Here is a 19,986-nt window from a genome sequence, read left to right as displayed (position 1 = left end):
ATAGACTTATTTTATTAGTTTACTCTATTCGATCATTTGTAATAGGTAATAGGACATTATTTTTTATTTTTTTAATTAAAGATTAATTTTTGGCATTTTTGCCTTTTTATTATGATAGGACAGTGAGTTGACAGGAAGTGAAGTGGAAGAGAGAAAGGGTGGATGGGAACGGGTCTACGAGCCGTAACTCGAATTCGGGTCACCCAAGCTGCCCACAAGGCTTTCAACGCAGATGATGGGACATTATTTTTGACTTGACTGCAAATTTTTACTGTCCATCATTCAATGCATATTGCTTGTACATAAATGAATCTTTATGTTATGTCATTGCAGATTAAAATCTATAAATCAAAATATTTATTGCATTTATAAGGGGAGAAGGCTCAGCACCCACCACTTTATCACCTATTGCCTCAGTGGTGTAGTGTCTTTCAGCGGACTGCTGAGGATTGTTTCAGGATTGTTTACTACTTCTAATTTTTCACAGATTTAGGATTTAAATCGGCAACTTAAGATGTTTCGTGAATACAGCCCCAGGGGCCATATGTATGAAGATGCTCAGAGTTTAGACTTAAGTGTGTCAAAATTCTAAGAATTACGTAATTTTACTCTTATTCCAAGACTCAAGAATAAGTTGGATTCATAAAGTGTCCTAAGTGTTAAAACCAGGTCTCACCTCCTAAATTATTTAAAAGTGCTGGAAAGGTGTCCTAACCTAGTTAGGAGTAACAAGATGGCAGCAGGGGGAGGAGAGACCACACATTTTCCAATATTTTTTGTAACTGACCTATAAGAAATTGTATAACTTCTCCCACTCTAAAAATCAATGCTCTAACTGCAGAAATGAAAGAAATAATTACATTTTTAGCATCTCGAAAAAATGCAGCAGTGCACCGGTGATAACTTGCTGTGCACTGATGGGTCATCAGTGCACAGCAAGCAGGGCTTAAATAGCACTATTGTGGCACTAACCACACAAAACTATTTTTTAACAAGTCTGCATAAACTATCAATATATGAGGAAAATATTTTATAAATATTTTAAAATGAGGGAAGAACAAAACACTAAACTTAGTAAAGGTATTTATCAAACAAAATTATTTGACAAAAAAATGAAAACTACAGCTACAGGTTTTAGAAAAACAAAACATCTCAGAGGGGAAAAAAACATACATTGACTGCAGCGTAATCAGTTATTAATATTTAATTTGTCCTCTCTTGTTTTTGCATGTGTTCATAATTTCTTTGTATGACAGCCTGGCCAAAAATTATGTCGCACAATTTGGCATTTTTCATTGAGTTAAAGCAAATAAAACAATGCACTCCAAGCACAACTATGAAAATGCTTACAAAATCTTTAAGACATTTTAAATAATATTTGAATAAAGGGTGATTATGTCAATTTTCCTATGCCAGACATCACTTTTGGCCCCTACTGTATGGCAGTTCATTGACTTTCCAACTGATCTTCAAACAATGCGGCTAAAGCAAGCCACTTTTATGAAGATTTCGGGCTTCCTTGGAGTTGTTGGACCCATTGATGAAACTCATATTCGCATCATTGCTCCAACTGTAAATAAGGGGAGACATATATAGGCCCTAAAAGGTTTAGCTCCTGTGTATTTAACCAATCTTCTATCGCCCTACAATCCTTCACACTCTTTAAGATCACAAAACTCTGGACTTCTGGGGCCGGTTGCATAAACCACTTAGACTAGTTTTAAAAGTTAAGACACTAATGTTTTTCTTGAAGAGTGGTCCTAATTTTTTGAAGTCCGTTACATAAAAAGGTAGATTGGTGTAATTTGATTTGGAAAAATAACATTGATTACCCCATGGTTAACTGCAAGTTGGTCAAACTAGTTCTTAAGACACAGTTTTAATATAGTGACTAAGTTTATGCAACTGGCCCCTGGTTGTACCTTAATATCTAAGTCCACTAAAGGAGGGAGAGTGTTTTCACATTTGGCTCCTAATTTCTGGAATAGCCTTCCTGATAATGTCCGGAGCTCATCTCGAGCCTTTTTTTTTTTTTTGTGTTCTTTTCATGAAACAGATCGTAAAGTGCATAATGTTCAGCTGAATCTGTAACAGGGTGACAATCTGGGTCCATGTTGTCCTTCTTTTCCTTCAACCAAAGGAGACTGTATTTTCTTCTCTGGTGTTGGGACCAATCCAAGGAGCCCAGTAGGGGTATGATGGTGACACCAAAAAAGGATTTTGACAGGCATCTGAAAAAAGTAAAAACGGTGAAAACTTCAAAATATCTACACATTTGGTTAGTAGCTTCCTTTGCTCAATTTAGTCTAATGCAATTATTTTAAAATAATTGTAACTGTAGCTATGCATTATGCAACTTATGTCTAACTCTAACATAAACAAAATAACTCCTTACTGCCCAACAGGCCCAGGCAAACTATTTCGGCAGTCATGGATGCCCAAAAGTCTTTCATATTGACTCGACCGTCATACTCAGGTGGTGGAGCAGGAATGTCACTAAATGTAATAAAAATTCTCAATAAAAACAAAGAACATATATTTTTAAGAAGGGATAGTTCACCCAAAAATGAAAATTCTGCCAGAATTTATTTACCCTCAAGTTGCAAACCTGTATGAATTTCTTTCTTCTGCTGAACACAAAAGAAGATATTTTGAAGAATATGGGTAAGGGATAGTTTTTGGGTGAACTATCCCTTGAGGTAGATCCAATTTTGATATGGCCTACCAGGCATATTAAATGCCGCCTTTTTGTGAAGATCCATCACAACAACTGCTGGATGGAAGCTGCACTTAACACAGGAGTATGTGTAGTCATGGTCTGTTAGTGCTTCAAAGTGCATGTACACATGAAGGATTTTGTCTTTACTTGGAAATTTCTGTTGTGTTGTGGTCTCCAAAACCTCAAAAGCTCTGCTAATGGCATGATGAGTCTGTTTTGACAAGATTAGTTAGTAGCATAAGGATCATTTAAAAGAACACCATATAAATAATTCCTTCAATAAAAGCAAACCTGGAGTGAATGGTGCAGAATAATGCACATGTGTAATGACATCAGCAAATGATCATCAAAATTGTGAAGACCATCAGTCCACTCTTGATAGCGGTATTTTAGACCTCAGTACGTAGAAAATCCTGTTTAAAAAATGTATTCAGTCACAAAAAAGTATTCATTAAGGCAGCTAAACATAGTGATGTTACAATAATTAGGTAGATTTTACTCATACTTACCCTCAACAACGCCAGTGTATGTTATAAACTTTCCTTTGGAAGTAATCAACAGTGGCTCACTTAGGACCACATTGCCTGTACATTTATTGGGAGGATATTCCAATTCGGTACTTTCCTGACAAGCATGTTCTTGTGATATGTCCTGTGTAGCTGAAAGAGATGCCACCTAGCTATGTTTTTGTGCAAACAAGATCTTCTTGGCTTTGCACAGGGACAATGCCATGTGTTGCGAGTGCTGTCATAAGAAGCAATGACTCTACCAAGTCTGCTGTAGTATGATACTTTGGGTTCATAGACAGAAATATACTTCTTTGTTGATGGACCTCCAAGAGTCACCTCAACAGACAGTAGAACACCAGGATTTCATGTTCTGCAGTGAGGACCATCTCGATGCCTCAACACCTGTGAAGAGATGACCCCAACCCTTGAGAGGACTTCAGATGATGCAAACTCTGGATCAACATGCACCATTCCAAATTTTTCTATATATCCTAATCATTGTTATCATTTATTCATTACTTCCATGAGCTCATTGTTTCTACCTTAAATGAATACATTGCTTAAATTAATACATTGTTAGCTAACTGTGTTATTTGTATATATACATTTCTGAAATTACATAATTTGGACAGTCACCTCTGATAACAGATTACTCTAAATTGTAATGTTGACATGCATTTTCTGAAAAGCATCTTTGAAACGATATGTATTGTCAAAAGCGCTATACAAATAAATGTGAAATGAGCTGAATATATTAATAGAAAAGGTTTCTACACATCAATATTTTGTGACAATTTTGCAAAATGCAAATCAATTTTTTAAAATAAATTTAAATATTGAAGTTTCGGTGTCTTAATTAATGATTTTATTATAATTGCATTAAATGATTGGTGTCATGCTGCAGTGACTTCACCCTTGCAGGCTCACTATTGGCTGATTCAGAGGTTGAGGGCAGCCATTTTGTCTTCTACTCTTAGACAAGTCTTACTTTTTACTAAGAATTTTTTGACACTTAAATGAAAGTTTTATACATACTGGCCCTGATCTCCTGGGTGTTTGTAATATATCAGCAGAACGCACTCGATTACTATCGTAACCTCAGTACAGTACTCATGCAGTACTCATTCCCGTATCTCAGGGAACCGAAGTTACGTTAGGAACCAGTTCCTAACGTGAGGAACCAGTTCAATCACGCCATGCTATGGCTGCGGAACGACTGGTATATGATAACTCGGTCCCAAAGCACTAATAAAGGGTCTAGAGGAACCAATACATAGTAGGGCGAAGCCATCCTAACTAGGGGCTCGGACATAAGTCAGAGCCATCAAGGGGCATAGTGGGCTGAACTCATAGAGGTCAAGCCCGGCCCTAGACAATCATTCCAAGAAAAAACCTGTATAGCCTAGGTGCTTAAAGAAGGGCCAAGAGCATGCAAGGCAAGAGAAGGCGAACGCGTGAAGCTAGTGTCTCGGATCTAAATCGGAGTCACAAAGAAGCTGTAGCGAGTTTGAACTCATCAGGGGTCAAGCTCAGCTACAGAACTGATCCTGCATCAGGGCAGGAACATGGGCTCCTAGTGGGTTGAGCTCAGCAGATTCAGCCTTCTGGACCCTTCAAAAAACGAATAACTAGGTTATTACTGCCTACAGACTGGCCGGCTACAGGGGTGTGAAACGCTGCTATAGCTGCCACATAAACTTTGAGTGTGGATAGAGTGTGTTCCTTATCCAACAACTCTGGAAGGAAGGACAATATCAGTGATATGTCGCAGGAACTTGAATTTTCGCTCTGAGCTGCGCACCAGGCGGAGAAGATAGACCACTTAAGAGCGTAGAGGCGTCTCGTAGACGGGGCTCTAGCCTCAGAAATAGTATTCAAAACTTTCTCTGGGAGGTCCACAGGCTCCCATCGAAGGGCCAGAGATGCAGTGCCCACAACTCGGGTTAGGGGTGCCAAATTGTTCTGTTTGCCTGAGAGAGGAGGTCTCATCTCAGGGGAATGGGCCACAGTGCTGCTGTGAGCAACTGAGTCAGCTCTGAGAACCAAGGTTCGTACCTCCAGAGAAGGGCCACTAGGAGAACCATGTGTTTGTGTTCCCTGATTCGCCTGATGACCTGAGGGATCAGTGTGATCGGGGGAAAGACATATGGGAGAAGGCTGGGCCAGACGTGGGACAGCGCATCCCTGTACTTTGAAAAATAAGTTGGGCAATGAGAGTTGTCTTCTGAGGCGAAGAGGTTGACATCTGCCTTCCTGAAGATCCCCCAAATTCTGCGAACCGTTTGAGGATGGAGCGTCCACTCCTCTGAGGGGACGTTGCTCTGAGACAACATGTCTGCTCCCTGGTTCAGTTTGCCCGGCACGTGCGCTGCCCTCAGCGTGCACAAGTTGAGGTGTGCCCATTCCAGAAGGCGTTTCACCAACTTGAAGAGAAGCTTTGAGGTGAGCCTGCCCTAGTGATTTATGTAGGACACCACTGTCATGCTGTCCGAGCGGACCAGGACCATCTTCATTTATATAGCGCTTTTTACAATACAGATTGTTTCAAAGCAGCTTCACAGTGATAATAGGAAAAATAATGGACAGAGATTATTTTGACTTTACAGCAGTTCTAGGAAAAAGTTATTATAGAGCTAAAGTAAGTTTTTGATTGAATCACTTTCGTTGTAAAAATTGTTAATTATTAACTTAGGGGCCACTTAAATCACACCTTTTTAAGTACGTACAACATAATTACTATATATGTACCAGGAAAGTACACATACTATAAAATAAAGTGCTACTGAATTGATTATACATTATGCATCATTCATGTTATTTATGAACCTGTATATAGTAGTTCTCTGGGAGGTATGAAAAAACAGTAGCTGATTAGCTAATAGTTTAATAGTTTAGCTAATATTTTCTTTCAGGCCGCGGAAAAGAAACCACAACAGTCACGTACAGTCACATACACATCACGGGGCCACAACATAAAGCTGTCACTACCTCAACAACATGATCTTGCGACCACGACATATTATCACGTTCTGGCTAGTTATATACCACAGCCATGACAAAACATACATACAGAAATACATGTTGACTGGATCATTTTATTTAACCAATCCAACTTGTATACATTGCCATCAAACCATCAGTAATGAAAAAGTACAATCTGTTTTTTGTTTTTTTAATTTTTGCAAATGCAGTAATGAAAAATACAGCATCCAGGTACTGTGATGACAATTACAGTGATGAAATCACAGTAACAATATAGTTACCATGATTAAATTTACAGTAGTTAGGGCACGAGCACCGATGTTGTGAGGACCCTATTGTAATTGCTCGGCCAATTCTTCTTCTTCTCCGAAATGAATCGCATTTTTGAGGGCCTAAACGTGCTCGAAAACTCATGAAACTTTGCACACGCATCAGAATTGGTGAAAATTTACATCTGATATGGGTTTCAGAATTAGGTGTGGCAAAATGGCTCGATAGCGCCACCTACAAAATTTCAATTAAGCGCCCTTCGTGCTACGTTTAACGTACAGTTATGAAATTCGGTAGACAGATGTAACAGCCCAAAACCTTCAAAAAAGCCCGTGGGTGCAAAATCTGTAAACCCAACAGGAAATGAGATATTTTTAATTTTCTTTGCAAAATTTGTGCAGTTTTTGCCATTTCCAGACGTTGAGCTTTAATCAGATCAACAACATATTTGGTCTGTCTAATCTAAAGGCTTTTGTGACGTTAAATTGCGAAGATCTAGAGTCTGAAGGGCGTGTCCGTGGCGGCCTGACAAAGTTCGATGTTTCGCCATGAAACAGGAAGTTGTTGTAACTCAGGCATACAATGTCCGATCTGCTCCAAACTTCACGTTTCATAATAGTCCTGGCCTGAAGACATCTACATGGCAATATTCAGTTACGGTCATCGCGCCACCTGTTGGCAGCAGGAAGCGTGGCACTTTGAAATGACTTGGCCATAATTCTCCTGTATTCACTCGCTTACATGCGTGTCGCCCACTGTTCACTGTTTTCCTGATGCCAACGGGTGGCGGTGAGCCCGTGTGCGATGGCCCTTTCATCGCTGCTTGCAGCTTTAATTCCATACTGTGATTATTACTGTAAAAAATACAGTATTTTTAAAGTCACTGTGATTACACTTACAGTAAGCATACTGTGAAATGGACTACAGCAACTTACTTGCTAATTGCTGCTAGCAAGTTACCACACATTTCACAGTGTTCTTTTTACAGTGTATCGCCTTCAAGTGAAGTAATTTGGGGACAGGTTGCAGACAGTCACACTTAGCTCACAGATCTTTTCTCTCTTGCAGGTGATGAAGGAGCACACAGATGAGTTGGGGAAACTTTGGTCCAGAGAAGCATGTAGCAGGAAGAAGGTGAGCATGCGGATAAGTAGGAGTCAGGCATGAGCGTTCTCATGTGGAGATCGACGAGACCGTACAGCAGGTGAGTATGGCATCGCTTCGCTTCAGAAGGCCTTTATTAACCCTCCGGAGCCATGTGGACTGGAGTACTTTTATGATGGATGGATGCACTTTTTAAGCTTCATACTCATTGGTCCCATTCACTGCCATTATAAAGCTCGGATGTGTCAGAATATTTATTAATATAACTCTGATTGTGTTCATCAGAAAGAAGAAAGTCATATACACCTAGGATGGCTTGAGGGTGAGTAAAGCTTGGGGTAACTGTTTGAGGTACAGGTATGCTGTATGAGCTACAGGAATGCTTCTTACTAATGTTACTAAAATCATTTGGCTGATATAATATAACAACGTTGTTACTCTATAATGCTATAACAGTCTTTGCGCACTCAAAAATCTGGGAATAATCACACAATAAATATTTTGTGGCATTTGAGCGACATTTAATACATGAATGTCATTTCATTACACTTTTCAAAACAAACATTGGATGTTTGTTAGGTTATAAATTATAAAACAATAGATAAACTAAACAAAATAAAAACAGGAAGTATTTGCATACTTTAGTAGTCATACATTTACTAAAGGCATGTTTCACTAATGTTATAAACTACACCTGTATGATACATCTGTTTAAAAAAAGGCTAAAACTATTAAATTTAGTTCTGAGAAAATAATTAGCATTATCCACTGTACTCATCAATTTTTCCAAACATTTTACCAACATGTCCTTGTCACAGATTTCTAAGGAAATATAATTACTACCAAGAGATGCATATAGATGAACATGTTATCATTATTTTTTGAGATTTGAAGTCAGTTGAGCTAATCTAAGAAAAATCAAGTTAAATTCAATTATGTAAACCTAGAATGCATCTCACTGTATTCTCTGCTATTAAGTACTGCTAGAGCAATCAAGCAAACAAATTAGCAAATTTTTGTTTTCAGTTTTAGTAGTCTTCCTTGTTTTCATTGCGCGAAGAGGCCAAACTTGGATTAGAAAAAAAGTGGGTTGTCATTGAAAAAAGCCCTTCATGTTAAGTGATGGCTGATTGTAAAAATATAGTTAACCTATTACATTTGTTACATACATCGTACATTGTGATGTGCATCTGTTTAGACTTAAGACATCATAACAGAACCATGTGTTCTTTAAAACAGTGCATGGCTGAGGAACACTGGAAAGAAAAGTGAGGAAGAACCTAAATATCCTTCTGTTGTTTGATATCTCACCACAATTGAACGTTCTGCAGTTCCACGTCTCCCAGAATCTCCAGCTGATCAATGGAGCTCAAGTCCTGCACTCTGTGCTTGTAATCCAGCAGGTGGGATCCGTTAATTGCTATCTTAAACTGATGAAGCTGACATAGGATGATCATCTGACAAGACGAAGCAAAAAATAACAAGTTTATTGTTCCCCCGTTTCACAAATACACTATTTAAATAAAGTAATATATAGTCTTGATAATTTGCGGCCAATCATCAACCTAACCACAGGCTCTACTCTTCAGCACATGGTAACCCCAAAAACTCAGACATACCAGAAAACCTTTTAAATTTCAAAATAGAACATTAAACACTGACAGATCTATATTAATATTGAGCAAAACACATGAGATAACACTTAATTTTAACATTTACTCTTCTTTAACAGTCAGAAGCAAAGCATGTTGGGATCCAGAAATCTGCTGTTAACTCATTCCGTGCATCACCGTTATGTTCAGTTTGTTTTTGTTCATGGATTTTTAGTTTGTAATTCTCTGGTTCCTACGGAGCCCCGCACATGACACGCAAGAAAAAAAATTAAATCGTGCGCACGATTTACTAATTCGTTCCCTCGATTTATAAAGCAGGCGCATGATTTATAAATCGAAGGAAGAAAATAGTAAATCTTGCGCACGATTTAGTAAATCGAGGGAACGAAATAGTAAATCGTGCACACGATTTAGCCTACAATTTTTTTCCTGCATGTCATGTCCAGGGCTATGTAGGTTCCTGGTTTCCTTTGTCTTATTTTCCCACCACTCCTTTGTTACCATGGTCACTGTTATTAGTTTGTTTTGGTTTCAGCTGTGTCTGATTAATTATCTTGTTTGAGTTTGCTGTTTAAGTGGCACTTTCTCTTGCACTCAATGGGCCTCGTTCATGAAACTTTTGTAAATATAACGAAAGTAATTTGCGTTTAAAATGGACCTTTACGAAAACTCTCCTCCGGATTCACAAATGCTTCGTATACAATGGATTCGGTAGTTAAAGGGTTAGTTCACCCAAAAATGAAAATTCTGTCATTTATTACTCACGCTCATGGCGTTCCACACCTGTAAGACCTTCGTTAATCTTCGGAACGCAAATTGAGATATTTTTGTTTAAATCCGATGGCTCCGTGAGGCCTACATAGGGAGCAATGACATTTCCTCTCTCAAGATCCATAAAGGTACTAAAAACATATTTAAATCAGTTCATGTGAGTACAGTGGTTCAATATTAATATTATAAAGCGACGAGAATATTTTTGGTGTGCCAAAAAACAAAAAACAAACAAAAAAAACGAATTATTTAGTGATGGCCGATTTCAAAACACTGCTTCAGGAAGCTTCGGAGCGTTATGAATCAGCGTATCGAATCCGCAGTTCGGAGCGCGAAAGTCACGTGATTTCAGCAGTTTGGCGGTTTGACACGCGATCCAAATCATGATTCGACACGCTGATGCATAACACTCTGAAGCTTCCTGAAGCAGTGTTTTGAAATCGGCCATCACTATATAAGTCGTTATTTTGTTTTTTTTGGTGCACCAAAAATATTCTCGTCGCTTTATAATATTAATATTGAACCACTGTACTCACATGAACTGATTTAAATATGTTTTTAGTACCTTTATAGATCTTGAGAGAGGAAATGTCATTGCTCCCTATGTAGGCCTCACGGAGCGATCGGATTTAAACAAAAATATCTTAATTTGTGTTCCGAAGATCAACGAAGGTCTTATGGGTGTAAAACGGCACAAGGGTGAGTAATTAATGACAGAATTTTCATTTTTGGGTGAACTAACCCTTTAAACGTGTGTATATTAATGAATTCCCAACATTCTTAAATAGGGCGCGTGTGCACGCTCATTCATAATTAGCGTAATCCTGGCCCAAGTGTTACAACTACGCAAATTACGTGTCCAGGAACGCTGTGGAATCTTCTTTGGCTCCAGTACGCTGCATAAATTCAGACTAATTGGCCATATGCCTAGCAATAAATTAGGGGTGGGGGAAAAAATCGATACAGCATAGTATCGCAATATTTTCCGTGGCAATACTGTATCGATACACGGACGCCAAGTATCGATCTTTTATTATAAAAATTTGCACAAGAGAATTTAACTTTTTGGTGCAATAATAAAATCAATTTCTTTTTCAGTCCACTAGATGGTGTTGTTGAGGTTTTTTCTGGTGTAGCACAGCAGTGCATACCGTTTGCATTACATCGTGAAGCAAAGAGGACACTGACAATGCACTGACAGACAAGACAGAGGAGGTTACTTTTGGTGTAAATCAAAGTCTTAGCTTTCAAATTTTGTAATTTTTTTTTTTTTTCTCCATTTTTTCACTTTAATGTGTCGTGACAGATCTCTTTAGTGCCTCAATTTCTGTAGCCACTCCACAGTCCGAAGTCTTTTGCTTTTGGCTACGGGTGAATCTTCAGTTGTCACTGATGATTGTCATTTGGACCTTTCTGGATTACAATCCGCCATCAAAATGATAAGTTAAATTATTGCAGCTGCTGTGAGAAAAGGCTATAAATGATCCGTCACCTGCAGCATCCTCACATGATATAACCCACTACCTGGGACTCATTCTTCATGTAAACAGACGTGACATAATGACGCATAGAGGAACGGCTGCATGCTCGAATTTCCCATGGAAGCCCACCAGTACCGCTCTTATTATAAAACATTATTACAAGCTTATTGTTGTGAATCGGGCTAAGGTAAGGAGATAGTTTTAAACTCTGGCTGGTTATATACTTGCTCAAAAATAGTTTTTGGATAATTTTTAACCAAAAAAAAAAAAAGTTATGGACAGCAGCTTTAACAACACAAGCCTTGAATCAAGGCTTAATCTGGCATGCCCAATTATGCTCGACACAATCTCCGACACCTCGGTTCCAATGTCAATTCACTACCGGTCACGTTTGCATTTGGTTGGTTTTTCCTCCACCCTATTTTGATTGTCTTGTGGATTATTACTAAATATTGCTAATGTTAATTTCATCATCTGCCTCTTCAGTCTGTTTCTTGCACATTGAGCTTACAGATGACCAGACCTAAACAACAAAAATGGATTTCAATGGATTTCATTGATTTTTTGACATTTACGGAGGAGTTATAACTGACTTGACTTGACTGGAGGGAGGCTGTCATTAAGTGTCTGAAGAGAGTCATTCCCAGTCCAGATCACAGCCAGACCCAGAGCTGGATTTACCACCTTCGACCGCAGAGAATTCGTGTGAGGCCCCCGCAGATGTATAGGGATCACCCGCCACGACGAGTGAGCCAGAGCCCGAAAATAAGAGGACATCGCTTACCGTTGCTCTGGATAAGGTGCCCCAGAGTGTGTCTGGCCAGAGGTGTGAGCCCGCGACACCAGCGGCCGACGGAACGGAAACCGAGGTTGAATGACTTCAGTGAGGAGGTATTGACTCCCACCCGGTATCTGATTCATCATCACTGTTTCAGGACAACAATAAGCTTGGAGCTGCTTGGAGTCAGACTATGATTTGACCTTCATCGCTGTTTAAAAACAGCATCGAGAATGATATAGACTGCGATTTAACCTGTTTGGATCGATGAAAGGAATTCAAGTACGGTTGTCACAATTCCTCGATTAAATTTCAGTACTCGATTTTAAAAATTCCTCGATTTAAATTTGTGTTGAGTAACCGGCAAAATACGGAAGTGGCGCATTCCATGGACGAGAATCAATTAAGTGCATTTTTAGACCGTTTTCTAAGGCTGCACGATATTAAACCCATTTAGAAATCATAATAAAGCATAATGCTATTGTGAATTTACAAAGGCTGCGATTCAATTAAATAAATGTATGCGCTGCAGGTTTAATATGAGCTGTATTGCATCTCAGAGCGGCTCTGTTCACAGTAAATGCAGCTCCACACAAAGTGTTATCATTCAAGTTACATGAGTGGCGCGTCTCAAACGATTTTATTGCTTTTAACGTTCATCTGGAAACATCAGATTTGTAAGGTAAGTCATGTATAAACCTACGCAAATGCATCAGTATGTTTCTAAATGTGCTGACTGCTCATCACGATTTCAAAATAAAAGTTTAAGCCCTCATCCACATGTTCTTGTTCAAGAAATTACATTTGTTGTAGCATTTCTGTCGTAAAGAAATGGCCAAATATAAAAGATTAAGTGGACATTTGAAATAAATGTTGTAAGCCAATATTAAACAAGGATTAGATTGCATTGTAAAGTGTAAAAACAACTGCCAGGCCGCTGGCGCCCTCTGCAGGCATTTGTTATAATACATAAAGTACATTAGTTATATTGCAATTTTGCCTCAGGTTCGATTACTCGGGTAACCATTAGAATATTAGAACGATTACTCGATTACCAAAATAATCGTTAGTGACCCTAAATTTAAGTAAGAAATTTATTCTTATTAAAGCTACTAATTTATTCAATCAAGAGCAGTGAGTGACTTTCTACATACTGTACATGGTATAAATAAGTAATAAAAAATAAACATGGTATAATAAATGATCTGTGGGGTATTTTGAGCTGAAACTTCACATTGTGGGGACACTTGAGACTTATATTACATCTAAAAGGGGCTTTAAATAAATTTGTCATGAAAACAAGTTATGACAGTAACTGTGTAAATGATATTTCAAAAATAATTTGGAGTAGAAAAATAATTGAAAAATAATTTTATAATTAGATTTAGAAGTTAATGCAAAACCTGCCTTATGTGCAATTTACATGTTTTTTTTTGTTTTGTTTTTTTTTATATCAAAGTTTTAGTTTTCCTTCATCTATAAAGTTTTAGTTTTACAAATATATATATATATATATACACCCCCAGACAGTTAAACTTGGTTATGTAAAACAATCCTCTTGCAATAAAAGATAAAGTCTACATAGGTGCATAGGTCAAAGGTACCTCAAAGTAGTTTCCAGCTGAAAAGGGAAAGTATGGCAGTTCTCGCTCCTCTGGGCCCCATGACTGGCTGAGAAAAGAGTTCCTGATAAGCATGCCAGATTTGATGTGTGAGTTAAGGTGCAGGGCGATGTTGTTTGATTGGCTGCACCTCAGGTTAACAGTGAAACTTGAGGAAAAACAAAGCAAGATAATTAACGGTGTCAAAGGGAAAAACTGTATAAAAGATAAGTTTAGTATTTACCTGTGAGGGAATAAGCTGACATGCCCTTTGATTGTTATATGCTGCCCTGGAATGACTCCTCTAAGTAAACTGCCCATGTAAGGTATGCTCTGCAAAATGACGCAGTATATGTTATGAGTCATGTTTTCATCATGTAAATATGAAATGTATTTTTTCCGTTAATAAAAAATATATATATATATGCAAAATTAATGCTAAACTTACTTGGTCACCTGATTTTGAAAATATTGCCTGTGAGAAAACAGAAAATATGTAATTGCAAAGATGAAATGTATATTATTTACCCTTTTCAGCAACATAAAAGATGAATCTGATATGAAATATATACCACAGACTGCCAGAAGTTTGGACACACTTTACTGAATTTAATATTTTCATAAAAATCTTTTTCTAATTTTGTTTATCCTTAAAAGCTTGAAATTTAGTTTGTATACAAATATAAATTGCAATATGAATTATGCATACATGGAGCTTAACTAACTGGCGGCTACTATGTTTTGAGTGTTGATGACTCAAAACATTTTTAATAACATTTGGAAAATAATAATTATAAAAGGAATAATGAAGAGTGAGTAGGTGTGTCCAAACTTCTGAATAGTACTGTTTGTCACTTACTGAGTCAGGGATAAAGCCAATGGCATGCAGTTCTACTTTTCCAGAGACTGAAAATGTGTCGACCATCTCAAGAGGAATTCTGTGTTCATACTCCAAAATGTGAACACCATTTACTGCTACCTACAAGTAAATGAGTCAAATTCTTGTCACTTAACAAATTTAAAATTTATCTCTTGAAATACCTTTATTACAATAACTACTATGGATAATAATTAATATCTGTTTAAATTCTTTAAACCAGATAGGCTGAAGGCTGTTAACCAGCTTTGTTTCTACCTGTAATGTGATGTTTCACACTCACTTTGAAAACATCACGAAGTACCAAGATAATGGTCTCAAATGATGCTCCTTTTTTAAAAGGCATGAGGTCCATATTTTCTTCTCTTCCCCAGTTTTCGCGTTGTAAAGTGTTGCACACGATCTGCGGAGAGCTGCTGAAGCGGGGATTGAAGTGAAAGGCAACATCCGCCCGTGGCTTTGTGCTGCAGCCACATGTCAAATCAAACTGAAACCTATGGAAGCACATACAGTATTACACTGAAATACTTTATAGCCTATATAGCAAAAAAAAATAATAAAAATAATAAAATTAATTGTAATTTAGAGAATAAGTGGCATTTAGGAATACATTTAAAAGTTTTTTTTAACATATGCATTTATATTTCTTCTTCTTATTATTATTATTATTTTTATCTGAGTTATTACTATTTTTATTTGGTTATATAACAGAGGGACTTAATATACACCTAAAATACAAAGAAATTTTTCAAACAATGCTATACACCTGGGGTGCACTTTCCTGTTTCTGGAGATCTACCTAAAAAAAATCAGTTTCAACCCTAAAAAAATACAGCTGAACCAGCTAATTAAGATATTCGAGAACACTTAAAGGAACACTCCACTTTTTTTTGAAAATAGGCTCATTTTCCAACTCCACTAGAGTTAAACAGTTGAGTTTTACTTTTTTCGAATCCATTCAGCCGATCTCCGGGTCTGGCGGTACCACTTTTAGCATAGCTTAGCATAGTTCATTGAATCTGATTAGACCGTTAGCATCTCGCTCAAAAATGACCAAAGAGTTTCGATATTTTTCCTATTTAAAACTTGACTCTTCTGTAGTAACATCGTGTACCAAGACCGACGGAAAATGAAAAGTTACGATTTTCTAGGAACTATACTCTCATTCCGGCGTAATAATCAAGGAACTTTGCTGCCGTACCATGGCTGCAGCATGCGCAATGATATTACGCAGCGTCTCTCACAAATGTCTCCATGGTTGCAAGGCACGCTCCCTGTGCAAGCAGGGGCTCACAGGTGCTGCGTAATATCATTGCGCCTGCTGCATGGTAATATAAATGTATATATAATATATATTGTGAAATAAAATTTCTCATATCATGGTCATATTGCCCACTCTTCCTGTATTCCACCATGAGAAATCTGGTCACCCTAGGTTGTTTACACTGGTTCTTCACAGTGTTATGTTATAAACATTTGCGCTGTAATATGTTTAGTTTTTGAAAGGCAGGTTAAAAAAAGACATGATGTTTGTTTTTGTTTTTATTTTGTTTTTATTATGACTTTGGTAATTATGCCCCTTTGCATGTTATTGGACACTGTGAAAGTGCTTTAAGTTTGTGACAAGCACATACAAATTATTACTTTTTTCATTGGAATAATAATAAAGAAGCTGTCCTGCATTCATTAGTCTCACTGTGTTGTACTTGGAAAACTGCTACATGAAACAAGAAAAAAAAGAAATGAATAAATGTATATAGCCTGGGCATCGGTATCGGTATCGGCGTGTACCAGAAAAAAAGTATTGGTACTCGTACTCGGTCCTTAAAAAATGGTAACGGTGCATCCCTACCTCCCGGACACCAATATTTTAACGATTCATAAAAGATGTCTGGCCATCTGAGATTTTGATATGGAGATAAAAGTTAGGATCATGTTTTTTTTTTTTTTTTTGGTAGTATTACAGCACACAGCACACTCTGTTTGTTAGCATTTATTTAAGGGACTGTCTGAAAACTCCACCCACTTGATCGGATTGAAAACCTAAAGTGGAAAGGACTGCACATGTACAATGACGTAGCAATGACATATGATGCACGGATGGAGCTGCAGTTGAGGTTACATCAAATGTCATAAATGACTGTTGTGTTATTCTAAAATTCTCCTACCATCCATCGTCTGTGAAGTGAAGCAGAACTATGTCCCATCAGTCCTCACTTCATACTTTCATCCACAGACACTTTATTTTGGGAGTGGGAAGGGGTGTTTTTACTGCTTGATAAATATAAGCAGCACGGTACAGCGGTTCATGTGCTCGTCGTCTCCTAATTAGGACCCGAAATAGATAAATATTAAGTCTTAAGTCTTCAAAAAGTTCATAAAGAGATCGTAAAACTAATCTATATGAAGTGAGTGGTTTAGTCTCGATCACTTTACATGATGAACTGATTGAATTTAGGCTTATATTCACAATATAAATATTTTTTATAATAAAGGGAAGCTTTTGGCAAAATCCACCCATTTTAGTCTAGCATATCATTGTGAGCCTATAGTCCTATAATACTAACAAATCACTTGAATTAATGATTTGACATTGCTTATACGTTTGCATTAAGGGTGGAATATTCAGACGGTTCCTTAAGCAGCCTAGGCGAATACAATCATCTATAAACATGAAATGAAACTGGGACACAGAAGGGCCTAGGACTTTAATCATTATGTCATTTATGAGAATAAAGCAAAGGATGTATTGAGTTGACTTTACCTGTCAGCATCATTATGAACACATCCTTGTATAACAATCATCTCTCCTGGGTGAAGACCACCCGGTATAATCTCAGTGAAGGGGACAGTCTGAAAATCAAAATGAAAACTACCTTCATAACGTTCATAACACTAAACACAATCCTTCAGCATTTGTTGCAGTCTGTGTTACTATTATGATGCGCGAAACAGACTGCCACAAAACCACAGATAAACACTTGAGAGGTTAATTTCGCATACGTTATTGATATCGTATGATCAGTAAGGGCGTCTCAAATTGATAAATCGATGACTTACCGGATTGAGAATCGTCTTTTTTGCGTTTGCGACTGACATTAAAATTCCTCTATTTAACAACAATATACTTAAAGTTATAAAAACAACGTGGCCTTGCTAAATCCCCGCTTTCTCCATTGACGAAGGAGTGATAGGCTGCGTCTCAAAATCTACGGAGCTGCCTGCTAAAACAGCATGTTTGAGCATCATTTGTAGGAGGTTCCAGAATTAAGAAAAATGAAGCGAACGCGAGAGAGATCAAATCTGCGCGAGAGGAATATAAAGTAGGCAACGACTGAATTATAAATAAAATGAATGCAGACTACAGCGTGCTTTAGATATACAGTAAAATGTCTAATAATAATAATAATAATAATAATTTAACTGACAGCTTATCTAGTATGATTATTAGTCCCCCCACTTCAATATTACCAATATTAGTGGTTATATCCTGCAGTTTGTTGTTGCTATTTCATTATAGATAAATCATAGATCAATCATAGAATCAAATAAAATTATATGAATTTGAATTTTATTATTATTATTATTATTTTTACTTAATGACACTCAAGTGGCATTGTTAACAAGATTCTAGGAAATTAGAAATTGGTGGATGAATAAAAAATATTGTATTAATCTATCTGAGCGCCTGGTCAGGAGAGTTTCAAGATACTACAAATAATAGGCAATATATGCTACAAATAATAATGCACACTTGTTAATGTGTTCATTCTTCTGGGCAGTTTTCATTATTATTTTTTTTTTTATTATGAACATAAATGAATCATGGCAAACCAAAAATTTATATTTGTTGTAGGCCTACAGCTACAGGAACAAGTTTGTGAACCATATGAAAATGTATGGATTTCTGCATTGATTACTCATAAAATGTGGTCTGACCTGAATTTAATTCAGAATTACAGACACAAAATCTGACTAAACTAACACACAAACAATTGTACTTTTCGCATTTTTGTTGGGTACAATCAGCAGTGGTGGATAAAGTACACAAATCAAGTTAGCCTACTTGAGTAAAAGTAAAGACACCCTAATAAATATTATTCTAGTAAAAGTATTAAGTACTCCTTTTCAATTTTACTTGATTAAAAGTACAAAAGTACCTTAATGTACTTAAAGGGTTAGTTCACCCAAAAATGAAAATGTTGTCATTAATTACTCACCCTCATGTCTTTTAAAACATGCAAGACCTTTGTTCACCTTCAGAACACAAATTAAGATATTTTTGATGAAATTCGAGAGGTATCTCCATAGACAGCAATTTAACCACCACTTTCAAGGTCCAGAAAGGTACTAAAGACATTGTTAAAACAGTCCATGTGACTACAGTGGTTCAACCTTAATTTTATGAATCGACGAGAACACTTTTTGTGCGGAAAAAAAAACTAATAACGACTTAATTCAACAATATCTTCTCTTCTGTGTCATTCTCCTACGCTGTTTTTGTTCAGCGCTTCCAGGTTCTACGTCAGAACGCCGACCCATTATTGGCCAATGCTGATCACGTAAGCAGCACGATGTATGTGTGTGATGATGTCGCAGGAGCCGGCCAATCATGAGCCAGCGTTCTGACGTTCTAACCTGGAAGCACTGGACGTAAACAGCATAAGAGAATGACACAGAAGAGAGAATATTGATGAATAAAGTCGTTATTTTTGTTTTGTTTTTGCGCACAAAAAGTATTCAGAAGTAATGTAACACATTATTTTCCATAAAAGTAACTAAGTAATGCAATTAGTTACTTTTTTAGGGAGTAACACAATATTGTAATGCATTACTTTTAAAAGTAACTTTTTTGGGGAAACTGGTCACTATCATTAATACCTTCTAAAAAAGGTACAGCTTTTCCTCTCTCCTGTCTTCTATAAAACTTACTAACATCAACCTAAAACACAGGCAAAAGACTATTATGCTACCTGCCAGTAATAAACAATAGTGCCAGCTACTTATATGCATGATACGCAGATTATTTTGGTCTTTGAGATATTGTGTTTACAAAATGTGCATTAAAAATGATCTAAACTTTAGAAAACACATTTGGATGTACAATGATATGCATCAAATGCGTCCTTCATTTGTAGTGCAATGAAGGATACAACAGATCCTTCGCAGCCTTGCCTACCCCAGAATTCATTGCGCGCCGGTGACTTTTTTTAAAAGAAATTGCCAAATTACACTTTTAAACAAGTATGGGGTTTCAGCTTACTCAAATTTCTAAAACAAA

The 19,986-nt window shown here is 37.1% G+C and overlaps 1 protein-coding gene across 1 annotated transcript; it reads right to left on the bottom strand.

The window, feature by feature from the left end:
* Window positions 1-8,065: 8,065 nt before the first annotated feature.
* Window positions 8,066-17,979, bottom strand: lgals8b (galectin 8b). The gene is made up of 8 exons (XM_051869036.1): window positions 17,766-17,979; window positions 17,470-17,558; window positions 14,989-15,199; window positions 14,688-14,807; window positions 14,277-14,303; window positions 14,073-14,161; window positions 13,832-13,997; window positions 8,066-9,041 (listed from the first exon to the last, which is right to left on the bottom strand). Exons 1-8 carry the CDS (start codon window positions 17,802-17,804, stop codon window positions 8,892-8,894), a joined length of 891 nt encoding a protein of 296 aa, XP_051724996.1. The 5' UTR covers window positions 17,805-17,979; the 3' UTR covers window positions 8,066-8,891.
* Window positions 17,980-19,986: the final 2,007 nt, after the last annotated feature.

Source organism: Ctenopharyngodon idella, chromosome 17 (assembly GCF_019924925.1).
Source record: "Ctenopharyngodon idella isolate HZGC_01 chromosome 17, HZGC01, whole genome shotgun sequence".
In the NCBI taxonomy this organism is placed as follows: domain Eukaryota; kingdom Metazoa; phylum Chordata; class Actinopteri; order Cypriniformes; family Xenocyprididae; genus Ctenopharyngodon; species Ctenopharyngodon idella.
Note: the sequence above shows the minus strand (reverse complement) of the source record. Positions and strands in the feature narration are given on the sequence as shown.